The 17,426-nt window shown below is 49.2% G+C and overlaps 1 protein-coding gene across 16 annotated transcripts in view; it reads right to left on the bottom strand.

Moving 5' to 3' along the window:
- Nucleotides 1–14,308: 14,308 nt before the first annotated feature.
- Nucleotides 14,309–17,426, bottom strand: part of GRAP2 (GRB2 related adaptor protein 2) — a 78,774-nt gene continuing 75,656 nt past the window's right edge. For all 16 annotated transcript variants that reach the window (XM_021921574.2, XM_021921576.2, XM_021921575.2 and 13 more), the window contains one exon: nt 14,309–16,749. In XM_021921574.2, the coding sequence (XP_021777266.2) occupies nt 16,570–16,749 (180 nt within the window). In that variant the 3' untranslated portion in view covers nt 14,309–16,569. The remainder of the gene's footprint in view (nt 16,750–17,426) is intronic.

Genomic DNA, 17,426 nt, shown 5'->3' on the forward strand with positions numbered 1-17,426 from the left:
TCACTGTAACCTCCGCCTCCCAGGTTCAAGCAATTCTCCTGCAGAGTCGCTGGTATTACAGGCACCTACCACCATGCCCGGCTAATTTTTGTATTTTTAGTAGAGACGGGGTTTCACCATGTTGTCTAGGATGGTCTCAATCTCTTGATCTCGTGATCCCCTCAGCCACCATGTCCGGCCCCCTCACCCTCTTTACTGCAAACTGATCAGAAATTCTTTCTTAAAACTTAGTAGGGTTTCCTCTCTTCTCCTGCCATAGATACAGTAGGAACATAAAAATAAGAACCCAAATGCTAAAGACAACTTAATTGAACATGAGTCTTTTCAGCCATTCTGTTGCAGTGTGACTCTGTGTATGTGTGTTTGAGTGAGACACAGAGAGAGAGAGAGAGAATGCATATGTGTGGTAGGGTGTACTACACATTCGACATTTTTTTCGAGACAGGATCTCACTCTGTTTCCCAGGCTAGAGTGCAGCGATGCAATCATAGCTCACTGCAATCTCAAACTCTTGACCTCAAGTGATCCCATCTAAGCCTCCTGAGTAGCTGGGATTACAGGCTCTAGTCACCATGACTGGCTCTGGTTGACATTTTTGATTATCTTTAAAGATGAAGAAGGATTTCAGCATCCATGTCCTCCTGGGAGGCACAGTCCAAAGGAGGCCTTTTCTCCAGCCAGTAGGGGTGGAGGACCAGTATCAGGAAGAGAGAGGGTTTAATCCAAAGGCTGCCTAGGAAGAGGCCTAAGGGTTTGGCACTTTTTCCCGCCTGGAGACTCTCCACACCGGGGTCATTTTGTTAGAGTTACCCCACTGTGTGTTCCTGGTGTGCATTGATCCAGCACAAGAGCTGGTCACTGGAGAGGTGACCATGGCAGATTAGCTTGAGTTGTACCCTTTGGTCTTTAATGTCTTTTTTTTTTTTTTTTTTTTTTAGAGTTTCGCTCTTTTGCCCAGCCTGGAGTAAAGTGGTACGATCTCAGCTCACTGCAACCTCCATCCCCCAGGTTCAAGTGATTCTCCTGTTTCAGCCTCCTGAGTAGCTGGGATTATAGGCACCTGCCACCACGCCCAGCTAATTTCTGTAGTTTCAGTAGAGATGGGGTTTCATCATATTGGTCAGGCTGGTATCGAACTCCTGACCTCAGGTGATCCACCTGCCTTGGCCTCCCAAAGTGCTTGAAGGGACAGGGGAGGATATTCTAGGTAGTAGCTGATGGTAGGGAAGCAGGAAAGTTATGCTCCAGCTCTAGAGCAGACCTGGTACTGAGAGAGTTGAGTGGATGAAGAGTGAGTGAGTGACTGAGTAAATGTCATGCTCAAGGTAAATGCAGACTAAACCAACTGACTAGTTTAGGTCATGGTGTGTGTGTGTGCGTGTGTGTATGTACATGTGTGCATGTAAGTACATGTATGTGTATGTGCGTATCAGTGTGTAAATATGTACATATATGTGTATTTCAGGGATGGGAAAATGACAAGGAGCCAGAAATACAGGTTGTCTCACAGATACTCTTGAATGCTTGAATTCCAGGCTGAGTTTGCATTTCGTTTCCAGTTGGGAGCCATGGAAGGCTGGGAAACTGGGGAATGACAGGATAAAAATGGTGCTTGAGATGGATATGCCTGACCGAGAGCACGGGATGGACCAGAGGCAGGGAGAGCCCACGGTGGGCTCCAGTGATATTTAGCGTTACAGAAAGAGGGCTGCTCAGGTTCTGAGACTGGGGAGGTTTCAGGAGGGAAGCCTTGGGGAGGCATGGGGTCTTTTCTTGCTTTCTCTAGGTAGCCACACAGGAACAGGGAGTCTTGGAGCAGAGGTTCCTGGTAGGCTGTGTAGGCAGTGCAGGGCTGCTTGGGTGAGCAACTTCACCTGTATGACAGAGGCAGAGTGCTTTTGAGTCAGACACACCTGACTTAAGGGAGTGCCTCCCTGCTTTATGGCTGGCAGCACCAGAAACATTTTTAGGCAAAGTTTAAAACAGCTCTGACCCCAACCAAGAGGCCTGGGCTGGAATTATTTCCTTAGTGTTTGTTCAGCCTTGTCCTTGGGGCCTGGAACCTGGACATCCCAGGGCACAGGCCCAGAGTGCACTCACCTTTTAAGGCAAGGCTGGCAGAGAGAGCACCCATCAGAAGAAGGTTCAGCAAGGCTGCTTGCTCTAGGCTGAGGGTGGAATCAAAGATGACTTTGTGAAGGGGGTGGCCTTTTCCCTGGCCTTGAAGGCTGGCTGCTGGCTAGGATGTGAACAGAGGTAAATAGAAAGGAAGGGGGCCCCTAGGTAGAGGTGGAGGGACCTATGTGAGCACAGTTACCAAAGATGGAGAAAGGTGCAGGGGTCAAGGACATGTGCAGGGCAAGGTGCAGGGGTCGAGGGCATGTGCAGGGCAAGGTCAGGGGTCGAGGGCATGTGCAGGGCAAGGTCAGGGGTCGAGGGCATGTGCAGGGCAAGGTGCAGGGGTTGAGGGTGGCCCAGACGTCTTGCCTCCATGCAGCCCCACCTCCAAGAGGCAGCTTGAACCCCAGGCTGGGGGTGGCAGGGGAAGGGCTTTCCAGTAAAGCAAGTGACTGATCTGGGTGGGATGCCTTGGAAAGCAGTGGAGAGCTACCAGAGGAAGTGACCTGGGATGCCTCCGACACCCCTGCCTAGCCTGGCATTCTTCCTTCAAAAATTATTCCTTTACTTGGCCAACATCCTCAGCACTCTGTCCCTTGCAGGTGGTCATCACAGGACAGGAGTACCCTGGAATAGGATGGGTGAGGTGAGGGAGGGGAGCTCTCCCAAAGTTGATGTGCTACGTCAGCAAGTTATCAGTTTGATGAGTGCAGAGAGATTACCCTGGGGAGGGCGGAACACAGGACAGGCAAGTTTCAAAGGAAAGGAGACTGTTGCAGCAACAAGTCCCACTGGGGTGGGGCAGGGTGGGGGTGAAGAAGGCTGTTTTTGCCAAAAATGGAAAGTAGCTATCGGCAAGGTAGAGGCTGTTCCTGGGAGGGCCAGAAACCTTAGGAATGGACCAAGTTTCTTCTCTCTTTTTTTTTTTTTTTTTCCTGAGACGGAGTCTCGCTCTGTTGCCCAGGCTGCAGTGCAGTGGGGCAATCTCGGCTCACTGCAACCTCTGCCTTCCGGGTTCAAGTGATTCTCCTGCCTCAGTGATCAAGTGATTCTCCCTACTCGGAGCTGCCTCTCCCAGCTCCCGAGTAGCTGGGAATACAGGTGCGCCACCACACCCAGCTAATTTTTGTATTTTTAGTAGAGACGGGGTTTCACCATGTTGGCCAGGATGGTCTCAATCTCTTGACCTCGTGATCCGCCCGCCTCGGCCTCTCAAAGTGCTGGGATTACAGGCATGAGCCATCGCGCCCGGCCGAATTTCTTCTCTTTCATGCCCTATTGCTTGGCCTGGGCCATAGGAATAAACAGAATGAAGAAAGCAATCGTGATGCCTCTCCCACTTGCTAGGCTCTTACCAAGTATTTCCTGCAATTTTGTTTACTTCTCATGATAAGTCAATGCTGTTATCCCCAGTTCTCTACATCAGCTCAGAGCGGTCAAGTAACTTGTCCAGGCTCATAGCATAAGTAGCAGAGTCTGGACTGCAGCCCACGTGTGTCTGACTCAAAGCTTGTGACTTTTCCACCTCCCCACATTGCCTGGAGGAGAGAAGAGAGCATAGTTAGAAAGGAGGGGAGGGACAGGGTATACAGCTCAAGGGCGGGGTTTTCTCTGCAGGGCCAGAAGGTTCTGGAATGCCCCAGAGCAAAGCTGTCAGCTGAGAGACCACTGACCCTGACACCCTAGAGAGGCTCACTCTCTATGTAAAAGATGCGAATTTCTCCTTCTGCTCCCACCCAGGAGAAAACTCAGTTGTTGAGTGGGGATGGAGACTCCAGTGTCCTTAGCCACACTCAGACATTGCCCTGTTTGTCATGTTTGTGTGGTGTTGGGGAGGGATCAGGAGTGGCCAAGACTAAAACTGGACCCTGGAGGCAGGGACCGAGAAGGAAGTGGGAGTAAAGACCAGCTGCCGGGGGTAGGATGCGTCCAACCTGTCTTCGGGGATTACAGGGCCTCCTGTGACTGTGGGTTCAGATGGTGGTGGGGGTGCTGTGCAGCCGACAGGAGCAGGGGCTCCGGCACAAGATCATCAGAGTGCTGAGTGGGTGACGTGCATGGTGGGAAAGGGAGCCACCGAATCATCATGGAGATTCGGGTGTGTAGACAGGAGGATGGCAGCCAGTGCTCAGAAGCGTCATCTGGATTCTAGGAAGGGGATTGGCATGAACAAGGCAGGGGAACGGGTAGCTGGGTACTGCACTGGTCCCAGCGTCTGGGTCTGGGCAGAGATCTTATTGCAGAAGCAAGGGAAGAAGGTGGGGCTTGATCTCAGAACAAAAGAAGGAACAAATAGCAGACCCAAGAGGCTTATGTAGAGGCCCACATTGGAGGAGTCAGGATGGGCCCCAGCAACCTAGAGAGGCGTGGGTCTGTGCCATGGCTCCATCTGGGGCAGGAGGACCAACAGAGCCCAATAACTGGGAGAGCCTGTCTGATAGGACATCATGCTTTAGCGAGCTGGGTGTTTTAGGGACACACATTGCATCCTCAATTTTTTTTAGGAAGCCTAGGTTCAGAAGAGGACCTAGGGAGCCTAGGTACTTGTGAATATTGATGTCAGAAGTGAAATGTCTCCCAGCAGAAGGAAGAATCTCTATAACTTTTCTTTCTTTTTTTTTTTTTTTTAAGATGGCGTCTTGCTCTGTTACCCAGGCTGGAGTACAGTGGCACAATCTCGGCTCACTGCGACCTCCGCCTCCCAGGTTCAGGCAATTCTCCTGTCTCAGCCTCCCAAATAGCTGGGATGACAGGTGCCCGCCACCATGCCTGGCTAATTTTTGTATTTTTAGCAGAGACAGAGTTTCACCATCTTGGTCAGGCTGGTCTTGAACTCCTGACTTCAGGTGATCCGCCTGCCTCAACCTCCCAAAGTGCTGGGATTACAGGTGTGAGCCACTGCGCCCAGCCATTTTTTTTTTTTTTTTTTTTAGACAGGTTCTTGCTCTGTCACCCAGGCTGGAGTGCAGTTGTGCCATCTCGGCTCACTGCAGCCTCCACCTCCCAGGTTCAAGCAATTCTCCCACCTCAGCCTCCGGAGTAGCCGGGATTACAAGGGCCCACCACCACGCCGGGCTAATTTTTGCTTTGTTTTGTTTTGTTTTGTTTTGGGATGGAATTTCACTCTCGTTGACCAGGCTGGAGTGCAATGGCATGATCTCAGCTCACTGCAACCTCCATCTCCTGCATTCAAGCGATTCTCCTGCCTCAGCCTTCCAAGTAGCTGGGATTACAGGCGCCTGCCACCATGCCCAGCTAGTTTTCATATTTTTAATAGAGACAGATTTCATCATGTTGGCCAGGCTGGTCTCAATCCTGACCTCAGGTGATCCACCTGCCTCAGCCTCCCAAAGTGCTGGGATTACAGGCATGAGCCATCATGTCCAGCCAATTTTTGCATTTTTAGTAGAGATGGGATTTCACCATGTTGGCCAGGCTGATCTCAAACTCCTGACCTCAGGTGATCCACCCGCCTCGGCCTCCCAAAGTGCTGGGATTACAGGTTTGAGCCACTGCACCTGGCCTATAACTTTTATTTATCCTAATAGAGACACAAGCTTGCTAGTTTCTCTATTTTTTTAAAGAAAAATAAACTTTTTTTTTTTTCTCAAAGACACAGTCTCAGTCTGTCGCCCAGGCTGGAGTGCAGTGGTGCAATCTCAGCTCACTGCAACCTCCGCCTCCCAGGTTCAAGGGATTCTCCTGCCTTAGCCTCCTGAGTAGCTGGGATTACAGACGTGTGCCACCATGTCCAGCTAATTTTTGTATTTTTAGTAGAGACGGGGTTTCACCGTGTTGGTCAGGCTGGTCTCAAATTTCTGACCTCATGATCTGCCTGCCTCGGCCTCCCAAGGTGCTGGGATTACAGGCATGAGCCACCACGCCTGGCCTTTTTTGTTTGTTTTGTTTTGTTTTTGTTTTTTAAGATAGGGTCTTTGCTCTGTCACTCAGGCTGAGTGCAGTGGTACAATCATAGCTCACTGCAGTCTCAAACTCCTGAGCTCAAGTGATCCTACTACCTCTGCCTCTGGAGTAGCTGGGACTATAGGCAGGTACCTGTATGTACCACACCTGGCTAATTAAAAAAAAAAACAAAAAAACAAAACAAACAAACAAAACAAATTGAGGGCCGGGCACTGTGGCTCATGCCTGTAATCTCAGGACTTTGGGAGGCCGAGGCAGGCAGATCACTTGAGGTCAGGAGTTGGAGACCAGCCTGGCCAACGTGGTGAAAACTGTCTCTACTAAAAATACAAAAATTAGCTTGGTATGGTGGCACATGCTTGTAATCCCAATTACTAGGGAGGCTGAGGCACGAGAATCGCTTGAACCCAGGAGGCGGAGGTTGCAGCGAGTGGAGATTGCGCCACTGCACTCCAGCCTGGGTGACAGAGTGAAACTCTCTCTCAAAAAAAAAAATTTTTTTTTTTTTTTTGGTAGAGACAGAGTCTTGCTATGTTGCCCAGACTAAGACATAAACTTAATGTATTCCTTTTCTGCACCCATCTTGAGTCACTCTTTGCCGAAGAGGGGTCTGAGGATCAGTGCTCATTCAAGGTACGCCATCCGCATGCATCAGTGGTTTAGAGCAAGAAGAGACCCAGCCTCTCCTTCATTTTTCTAGGAAGAAACTGAGGCCCAGAGGGGTTGAGAGACTTCCCTTAGGTCCAGGGTTCAGGAGAGAGTGGGGACAGAATCCTGGCTGCAGACCCCCAGCCAGCGCTCCCTTCCTCTGCGCCCCCCACCCATCTGGACTTGCCATGGTAACTAAGCCTCCTGCAGTGTGGGAAGCAGTTACCTAGCAACTTCCCATAACCAGGTTAGAGCCGAGGGAGTGAGATAGCACATGCTGCCTGCCCTGGGGAATTTAGATGTGTAGAAATGGGATCGCCCACGTCATAGTGTGGCCACAAATGACCCTGCATAGAACCATGCCTGGAAGCCCCTGTCGGAGAGAGTCTCACATCAGGATCAGTGAGTCTTGGGGACGATGGCACAGCCCTGGGCTGGCCGAGGTGTCCACCCCTGCAGTGGATGCAGGGCCCCACTGTGTACAGTGCTGGTTTCTCTGAACAGCATGGAACCTGTCCCCATTGATCTGCTGGCTCAGTGTGGATGGGGGATCCATGGAGGAAGACTGATGGAAAGGCTGTGTGTGTGTCCTTGCAGGCGTCTCACTGTAGGGGGGGGAATGGCAGGGGAGCTGTGCTCTTTCATGCTCCCTCTTGTTCCCTAATTATGTCAAGAAATGTTTATGAAATGACATGATCGTAAAGTAAGTGACTCTTCCTGTAATGTTCCCTGTATATTGAGTTTTGACAGCCATCCGCCACCCCCACATCCTCACCTGCTTCTTGCTGTGGGCAGAGCCCTGCCTGGGTTCCCAGGTTCTGCCTCCTGAAGGGTCCTAACAAGTGGCCTAAGCCAGTTATGGCAGCCTCATTCTCTTGGAAATGGCTGGTGTAAGAACAGCATGGGATCCAGTCTTGCCAGTGGGATCTGTGTGAATGGCTGCTGAAGGACCTCCAAGAAGGAAAGGGTTTTCTCATTGAGCAGAATTGGGAGAGAATGTGCCCCTTTTCCATTAGACATTGTCACGTCTGCATGTGATGTCTGGAGCTGTAAGCCAGTTCTGCATGTGATGTCTGGAACTGTAAGCCACTGAGAAGAGACACCACTGATGCTCGGAGACATCACTGATGCAATGTTGGGCCATTGTGTTAAGCCAGCCAATAGCTGTCTTCTCTCTGGACTTCTTTTGATGGGAAATCATGAGCCTCTTGTTGTTCTAGAGCCTTTTTGTCAGGCCTCTGTTTTTTCACCTCCACTCACTCACTTGGCACTAATCTGAGTGGGTCACTGAATATATGCCTCAACAAGTCTTGGTATTAAAGGTAAAGCACCCAAAGAAAACAAGCGTTCCATATCTTTGATTTACTGACTAAATCAAAGATGGGACTCCCTGATCCTTTATCTCCTCAGTTGGAGCTGAAGTCGGACTAGCAGTTGCATGCCCAGCTCTTGCAGGTCTGAATAGACTTCTCCCTAAAGAGCCTGATGGTGTCCCTGGTATTCCCAGCATCTGACACATTTCACTCATTCATTCATTCATTCATTCATTCATTCATGCGGTGGTGGGCTGGGGCTGGCTCCTATCTGCCCGTGAAAAACAATTATGCACCTATCTTCCAAACTCTGGGTTCAATGATGTCATGTTGGTAGCCTGAAATCTGCCATGGTGGGAGTTGTTCTTTTTTAAGTAGATTTTTTTTTTCCAGCAGTTTTAGGATCACAGCAAAATGGAACAGAAGACACAGGGAGCTCCCATATACCCCCCATCCCCACACATGCACAGCCTCCCCCACTGTCAACATCCTCCAGCAGAGTGATATATTTGTTAAAATTGTTGATCCTACAGTGACACACCATAATCACCCAAAATGCAGAGTTTACATTAGGGTTCACTCTTCCTGTTGTGCATTCTATGGGTTTTGAAAAATGTGTCATGCCATGTGTCTATTGTTGTGACATCACACCGAGGAGTTTCACTGCCCTAAAAATCCCCCGTTCTCTGCATATTCATCCCTCCCTCCCTCAACCCTTCCAACCACTGATCTTTTTACTGCCTCTCTAGTTTTTCCTTTTCTAGCATGCCATGTAGTTGAAACCATATAGTGTGTAGTCTTTTCATATTGGCTTATTTCACATAGTGATATGCATTTAAGGGCTGGGTGCGGTGGCTCACGCCTGTAATCCCAGCACTTTGGGAGGCTGAAGTGGGCAGATCATCTGAGGTCAGGAGTTCAAAACCAGTCTGGCCAACATGGTGAAACCCCATCTCTACTAAAAAACAAAAAAAAAAATCAGCCAAGCGTGGTGACGTGTGCCTGTAATCCCAGCTACTTGGGAGACGGAAGCAGGATAATTGCTTGAACCAGGGAGGTGGAGGTTGCAGTGAGCTGAGATTGCGCCACTGCACTCCAGCCTGGTTGACAGAGTGAAACTCTGTCTTAATAATAATAGCATGCATTTAAAGGTTTTCATCTTTTCATAGCTTGGTAGCTCATTTCTTTCTGAATACTGTTATTCAGAAAGTGGTACTGTCCGGAGGTACCACAGTTGATTTATTCATTCACCTATTGTAGGACATTTTGGTTTCTTCTAAGTTTTGGCAATTATAAATAAAGCCACTATAAATATCCATGTTCAGATATTTGTGTGGATGTTTTCAACACCTTTTGGTAAATACCAACGAGTGTGAATGCTGGATCCTATGACCAGAGTAAGTTTAGTTTTGCAAGAAACAGTCAAACTATCTTCCAAAGTGGCTGTACCATTTTGTCTTCCCATCATCAATGAATGAGAGTTTCGTTGCTTCACGTAATCACCAGCATTTGGTGTTGTCAGTATTCTAGATATGGGGCATTCTTATCGGTGTGTGGTGATATTTCATTGTTTTAATTTGCATTTTCCTAATGACATATGATATTGAGCATCTTTTGATCTCCTCACTTGCCATCTATATCTTCTTCTGTGAGCTGTCTGATCATGTCTTTTGCCCATTTTTAAATCGGGTTGTTCATTTTCTTATTGTTGAGTTTTGTTGTTGTTGTTGTTTTTTTTTTTTTTTTTTTTGAGATGGAGTCTTGCTCTGTTGCCCAGGCTAGAGTGCAGTGGCACAAACTTGGCTCACTGCAACCTCCACCTCCTGGGTTCAAGCAATTTTCCTGCCTCATCCTCCCAAGTAGCTGGGATTACAGTCGCCCGCCACTGCACCTGGCTAATTTTTGTATTTTTAGTAGAGACGGGGTTTCACCATCTTGGCCAGGCTGGTCTCGAACTCCTGACCTCATGATTCACTTGCTTCAGCCTCCCAAAGTGCTAGGATTACAGGCGTGAGCCACTGCACCCCGCCTATTGTTGAGTTTTAAGAGTTCTTTGTCTATCATAGTCCTTTATCAGATATGTCTTCTGTACATATTTTCTCCTGGTCTGTGACTTGTCTTCTCATTCTCTTGGCATATAGTGGGAGTGTTTACACCACAGAATTGGCAAATACTACAAGTCAGGGCTTCCTCTCAGAGACAGCCAATTATTAAACTTTTACCAGCACACCACTGCATCCAGGCATCAACCATTTATTGACTGCACTGCTTGTCTTTGACCTAAAAAAGATTCGGTCTAGTGGAGGAGGTAGATCAGTGAATCACTGACAATGGTGTTCTGAGTATTGGGATAGAGGGAGAACAAGGTTACTACAGGAACATAATGGGGGGCTGGGGCGGGGGGCACTTATGTCAATCATAATATTGGGATGGTTTCCCAGTGGAGACCTTGAGCCCCGAGCTAATGATTTCAAAGTAAGTAACAGTTGTCTGGACCCACGCTGCCCAATAAGACAGCCCCTTGCCACATGTGGCTATTTCAGTCATTTGTACCAGGCACGTTTCAAGTATTCAATAGCCACATGTGGCTAGTGGCTACCACATTGGATGGATCAGACACAGAGCTTTTCCCTCATCACAGAAAGTCCTAATGGACAGCACTTGTCTAGACAAAACAGCGGGAGGAAGCATTCCAGGCAAAAAGAACAGAATGTGGGCGGCTCAGAGGTCTGAGAAAACATGCCTCATTCTGGGAACCAAAAATCGTTCTAAGGGACTGAAGTAAAGGGTGTTTGGGACTAGAGAGGTAGAAGATATGGCTGAACAAATAAGGCAGCAGACAGATCACAAAAGGCCTTTAGTGCGAAGCTAAGGAGGTTAAACTCCAGCCTGAAGACCATGAAGAACCCAAGGATTTGAGCAGAAGCTTGGTATCGTCAGCCTGTCTCTGAATAAGATCTCCCTGACTGCCCTGGAGGCTGGATTACAGGGGGCCAGCCAGGAATGCAGGGAGACGAGCGCTGAGACTATTGCAGTCACCAGGGAAAGAAATGAGAGAGGTTTGAAGTAAGGCAGTGGCTATGGAATGGGTGCAGAGAAGGGACAGAGTTGAGAGATGTGAAGGACCCAATGGCTGATTGTGTCTGACCCTGAAGAGGTGCTTTGTAAATATTTGTTGATGTAATGAATGAATTATAGCAAAACTTAAAACAATACGAGTGGGTGCACAGCTACTGGGCTTCTAGGTGGTATCTACTGCACAAATGTTGTGGTGCAGGGGACACCCTTGCCTTGGTATGGACAGGCTGAAGTGTTGACTTTAGACAAAGAAAACGGCAAATATTTTGACCATGCTAATCAGTCCCCAGTGTGGGCTGTTGTGTTTCAGGTTAGCTGGGAGCTAATGTTGGCATGTAGGTACATTCCGCTTCTTTTGAGCGGAAGGAGAAAGAGGCAACAGGGAAGAGTGAGAAAAGAGAGATGGAGGGAAGGGTTGGTATCCCCTGTTCTGTCTGATGGAGGGAGGGCTCGGCTGAGAAGAGAGCCAGCTGTGCTCATGGAAGATGCTGAGGGAGCCAGGGACCAACCAGTGCCTCTCAGAATTGGGCACAGGCCATCCTCCCCTCTACCTCTTCCCCAATCTTCTTGTCATGGGGACTGCAGGGCGGATATGGTGTCCTGAAGGATCGGGTCAATTCACCAGCAGATAAATGTGGTACATAGTGGATCTGCAGTATCTAGGAAGGCATTGTCAGCAGAGGATGTGTGGGGCAACAGAGCACTGGAACCAGAGTAGGAAGTGTGAGTATACTGGTGCCTAAACACGTGAGAGATACCAGCCTCCCTCTCTTGGCCTCTCGGAAGTTAACTGGAGGAGAATCCAAAGACAGTGGCTACAGCTACTGGAACCTGGATATCATTGTAAATATGACCTTGTTTGCATCCATAGGTCTGTTAGGCCCAAGACAGTTGAGTTACAAAACGAGTAAATAGATGAGATGAAGCAGGTCCAATCATTCCTCCATTAGAAAAATATTTACTGAGCCTCTGTGTGCTAGATGTTGGGTGTACAATGGTTTACAAAACAGAGGTGACCCCTGCTCCGTGGAGCTTACAGTCTAATAGCCATACAGCTCAGTCTGGCACCATCATCTGCGTACATGCTATTCAGAAAAGGCACAGGATTCATGAGACCATCTTAGGAGAAGGATTATTTTAGATTAGGGGGCAGGGGAGGACTGTTTGGAAGTGACATTTAAACCCAGGCCTGGGCCCAGCATGGTGGCTCACACCTATCATCCCAGCACTTTGAGAAGCCAAGGTGGATCACCTGAGGTCAGGAGTTCAAGACTACCCTGGCCAACATGGTGAAACCCTGTCTCCACCAAAAATGCAAAAATTAGCCAGGCCTGGTAACATGCCCCTGTAATCTCAGCTACTCGGAAGGCTGAGGTGGGAGAATCACTTGAACTTGGGAGGCAGAGGCTGCAGTGAGCTGAGACTGTGCCACTGCATTCCAGCCTGGGAAACAGAGCAAGACCCCATCTGAAACAAAAAACCAACCCAGACCTGGAGATGAACAAAAGTTAGCAGGGTTAGCAGGGGATGTGCCTCCAGGCAGCAAGAATGGCAAGTGTGAAAGGTTTGGGGACAAATCCCTGGCTATTTGGAGGCTGAAAAGCCAGTGGGGCAGGAGCATAAAAGCAAGGGGCAGGGGAGGCAGAAGAGGAGGCTGAGGAGTGAGGCAGGCGCCAGACTTCACAGGGCTACATTAGGACTTTGTACTTAAACCTAAATCCAGTAGGAAGGGGAGTGATGTGATCAGATTTATTTTTTACAAAGATCGCTTTGGCATCTGTGTGGAGGGCCGGATTACAGGAGAGAATGCAGGGAGAAGGGTATGAAAGCTGACAATTACCAAAGCAAGAGACAATGGCGGCATGGCCAAGGTGAGGGAGTAAAGTGGAGGAACTGAGGAAGCATTTTTTAGAAAGAATTGAGACAATCAAGGTTTTTCTCACACTCTTGCCTTGGTATAGACGGGCTGAAATGTTGGCTTAGACAAGGCAAACAGCAAATATTTCGGCCATGCTAATCTGTCCCCTGGATGGGCTGTCGTGTTTTAGGTTAGCTGGGAGCACAGTCCCCTGCTCCAACCAGGGCCATGTCTGACCAGAGTCAATTTTATGACTAAAGATTTCCTGACAAAACTTTTACAACTTCTGCAACCTCTGCTCATGTTTAAAATAATTACTATTAGGAAATAGTAATTGTTATAGGAAATTCCTGTTTGCATTTCATCTGAATTCCTCTCACATTACATTTTTTTAATTCTAGATAAAGATGCTAAAATAATAAGTCACCGGGGCCGCCAAATATGAATGACGTCAATAACGACAGTTCTGCATTGCATCTGTCCGAAAGCCAAAGTGACCTATTCGTCAGCAGCAAAGAAAAATGGCCGAATATCCTCAGAAGAAGAACCCAATTAGAGTTTTGCTCACTGCTAAGTTCTTCGCCTTTGCTACTTAACATGTGTACCCAGTAATAGCACCCGGAAGCTTGTTAGAAATTCAGGACCGAGTTGGAAGCTGCATTTCAACACGATCCCCAGGCAATTGGTAGGCACTTTAAATTTTGAGAAGCACCATGGTTAGATCACCCTGGGGCCATCTAAAAGTGGGTGGGCAGTGGCTGGTGCCAGATATTTGAAATGCGGTGAGGCACAGCAAGTGGTGAGGAAAACCCAACCACTGGTCCAACAGGAACTGGCTTTTCTCTGGAAGCGCCAAGCTCCCAAGTCACATAGAATGTTGCAGCTAAACTCGGGGACAATGTGTTGGCTGCTGGTTGTGTGACTGGTGAGAGGCGCTGGCTGGACCCTCCTCTGGTGCTGAAATGCTATCCGGTAGAAACTAGGGCCCGTGGGGACACATGGGGAGGGACTCACCCTGGCAGCACCAGAGGCTGAGGGAGGTTGAGCTCCCTTTCCCCTGCCCGTTCATAACGTGGACAGTTTGGTTCTTGTCCTCTTTACCTGGCCGCTAACAGCCCTCATTCCTTGTGGGTTCCTTCTGAATGGAGGCGTGCTGACGAGCACGGGAAGGACGCTTTGGCATCTCAGTACAAAATACCCTTCAGTAGCTTTAGCTAGAACAAAACACCGAGTTCCAGGGGTTCTGAAAGCTCTGCTTATACCACCTGCCTATGGGGTCAGCTCCTGCAGGCTGATGACGCCTGTCACCCCTTGGTCTCATTCTCACTCTCTACCTGAGGGTTATGCGACACAGACACCAGACACAGCCTGGCCAAACAAGGACACTTTGTTTTATTACTGCTTTCTTGAGAAGTCTTTCAAGGCACAAAATCTCCACCAGAATCCAATCACGTACCTCTGTCTAACTAGAGCTGGTCCTCCCACATCATCAGACAACTGGATGAAGTTTGTGGGCTGTTTAAAGCATATGGTTTGTAAATATTGTAAAATCAAACATTACTTTTGGCTTTTATTTACTGCAGCATTTCACATTACCTAGCACCAAAATAGCTGAGGAGGTCTTCTCTGCCTTTGTTCTTTCTCCTGCTCTTTTTCTTATGCTTCTTTGCTCCCTGCCTTCCGCAGCAGCGGTTTCTCTGCTCTGATTCTTCCTCTCCCCACTGCCTGGCCCTCCTCCTGCACTGTCTGCCCACCAACTCCACACCGCTCTCTTCCCTGGCCGCACTCACCCTCTCCCTTTCCTCCCCCTGTGCCTCTCACGCTGCCCCTTGATACTCCTGGATGTCTTAGCTACCTTTCCCTCTCTCTGCTTTCACTTCCAAAAGCTGCAGGCACTCCTTCCTCAGGCTCGACTCCCCGCTGCCTCCACCAGGCTATTTTCTTTTCCCTCCCTATACCCACCACGAGTTCCTTTTTTCCTCTTGCCTCTAAAGGAAACATGGGGATCAGAGAACTGTAGAATCAGAGTCACAAGGGACACTGCTTGTGCTACACTGGCAGTTACTTTTGAGTCAGAAAATCTTTCTTCTCCAATCACCTGCAATAATGGCTGTCCCCAACCCCGTCCCTCCTTAGAGCAAGAGAGGCTGGGGAAGAGAAAACTTCCAGGCTCCCTCACCAACACTTTCTCCCCTCTTTCCTGTCTCACCACACAGACAGACACACAGATGCATGCACACACATGTCCACACATACAGGAATGCACACATATGCACACACAAGCACACATGTATACACATAGGAGTGCACACATATGTGCCTGCAAGCACACATGGGCACGCCCGCAGGGGTACACACCCACACCCACACCCACACACTCCGAGTGCCCTTGGTGAAGAAAGGGTTTGCGCCTGGCCTCCTCTAAGGCCCTGAGCTTCCTCTCCAGTGTTTCCTTCGTCCCTGGCCAGGCTGATGTGTGCTGTGCACCTGCAGGGTGAGCACTTGGACACATGATTCTAGCTTGAGGGGATGGAGAGGGACAGCCATGGTGGGGTTCCTTATTCCAGGTGCAACTCTTGGGTGGCAGGAGGACAGCAATGGTCAGACTGAACAGGGAGCTCACGTCAAAGCCAGCTTCCACCTGGGGTCATATTTAGTCAATCAATCCACAGTCAGTGCTCTTATCAAGTGGGCTTCTTTCCATGCCACTGGGCAAGGCATCTTCAAAACAGAAAATCAAGAGGGAAAATGAACACAGCCCTGAAGACACACTCTTGTAACCATAAAACAATGACTCTAACATTCAGCATTCTCAGCCAGAGCTTCTCCAAGCACTTTATGGAATCTAGGATGCTATTTCCTCCATAGCTGGGGAAGTAGAGGTTACACTGAGTAAGCTGCTTGGGGATCGTGGAAAACCCCTCGATTTCCCAGGACTTGGCTCCTCACATTGGAACATTCATTTGAAAGACCCAAGGAATATTAATTTGAACAGAGATGGATGTCTCAGCTAGGTGTTGACTAGGAGGCCAGCCTCGCACAGGCAGAGTCTCTCCAACCCTGTCCTGCCTCCACATCCCTGCTCAGACTGGCTTGGCTGCCCATGGCACTGAGCTGCACCTTAATTCCCAATGCAGCAGTGCCCACCCCTTGGAGAATAGGAGGAGAGCTGCCCTGCAAGCCCTCCAGGTGAGCGGGGCTTGCAGGTCAGCTAGAACGTGCCCCACCATGTTCAACCCCACCCTGTTGTTCTGTGTCCAATGCCGAGGTGCAGTCTCTGCTTAGCTGTTCTCCGTGAAAATTCCCAAGACAAGGAGGAAGCAGTGACAGCTGAAGGCCAGGACAAAGCTCCATTTCATCTCCCTGCCCCCCTCCCAACTCCCCCAGTGCCTTCCACACACCCCTGAGGGGAGCAGAAAAGCAAGTGTGAATATTCTTCTCCACCTGAGTTCCCTTTTGCATCAACTAATTACCAGCCCAATTGCCAATAAATTACTAGTATAAAATGTTGTGTGTACACAGGCAGATGCAGACAGATGTATGTATATATAGTCATGGAGTCCAGCCTTTTTTCCTTGCCCCCTTCCTTGTGGGCAGCTACAGACAAAAAGCTTCTGTCCCCTGAAGGGTTCATCGGGTCATGGGTGCCACGTAGTTGGCAGGGAAGAGGCCCAGCTTGTTGTGCAGGCGGCCGGTCCACCAGGATGGGTTGGAGCTATCCAGGACTTCCACCACCTCCCCGCTGTGGAAACCCAGCTCGTCATCCTCCAGGGCCTCAAAGTCGTACAGTGCCCGGGCCCACCGCACTCGCTGTTGGGGGAAGCACAGAAGAGGCTCTGCTGAGCTGTGGGCTGGGCAGGCAGGGGAGGGTCTGCTGGCTCCTCCCACCACATCCAAGTCCTTTGAGAGCAACATTCCCTGAAGGCTGACCCCTCTGCAGCTTAAACAAATTTTTTTTTGTAGACATGGGGTCTCACTATGTTGCTCAGGCTGGTTTTGAACCTTTGGCCTCAAGCAATCCTCCTGCCTTGGCCTCCCAAGTAGCTGGAACTACAGGTGTGAGCCACCATGCCCGGCTACGCTGCTGCAATTTAAATCAGATACCTCTGCACAGGCCTGAGCAAGAAGTTCCCAGAATGCACCAGCGTCACTCTGGAGACCCAGGACTTTTACCAACAGATGTTACTGTCCAAAGCCCCAAGAGACTCCCTGAGAACCACTCTCTCCACATCAGTAGGTGGTATTTTTATCTTCTTTGAGTGACAAACAGAATGGCAACATGCCCCAAACAATAGCCCTTGGTGTTAGGGCAATCAAGTCATGAGTCAAGATGGATCACAGGCCAGGCACGGTGGCTCACACCTGTAATCCCAGCACTTTGGGAGGCTGAGGTAGGAGGACTGTTTGAGCCCAGGAATTCCAGACCAGCCTGGGTAATATAGTGAGAGCTTATCGCTACAAATAATATACCTAGCTGCTTGGGAAGC

This window comes from Papio anubis, chromosome 16 (assembly GCF_008728515.1).
Source record: "Papio anubis isolate 15944 chromosome 16, Panubis1.0, whole genome shotgun sequence".
Lineage (NCBI taxonomy): Eukaryota > Metazoa > Chordata > Mammalia > Primates > Cercopithecidae > Papio > Papio anubis.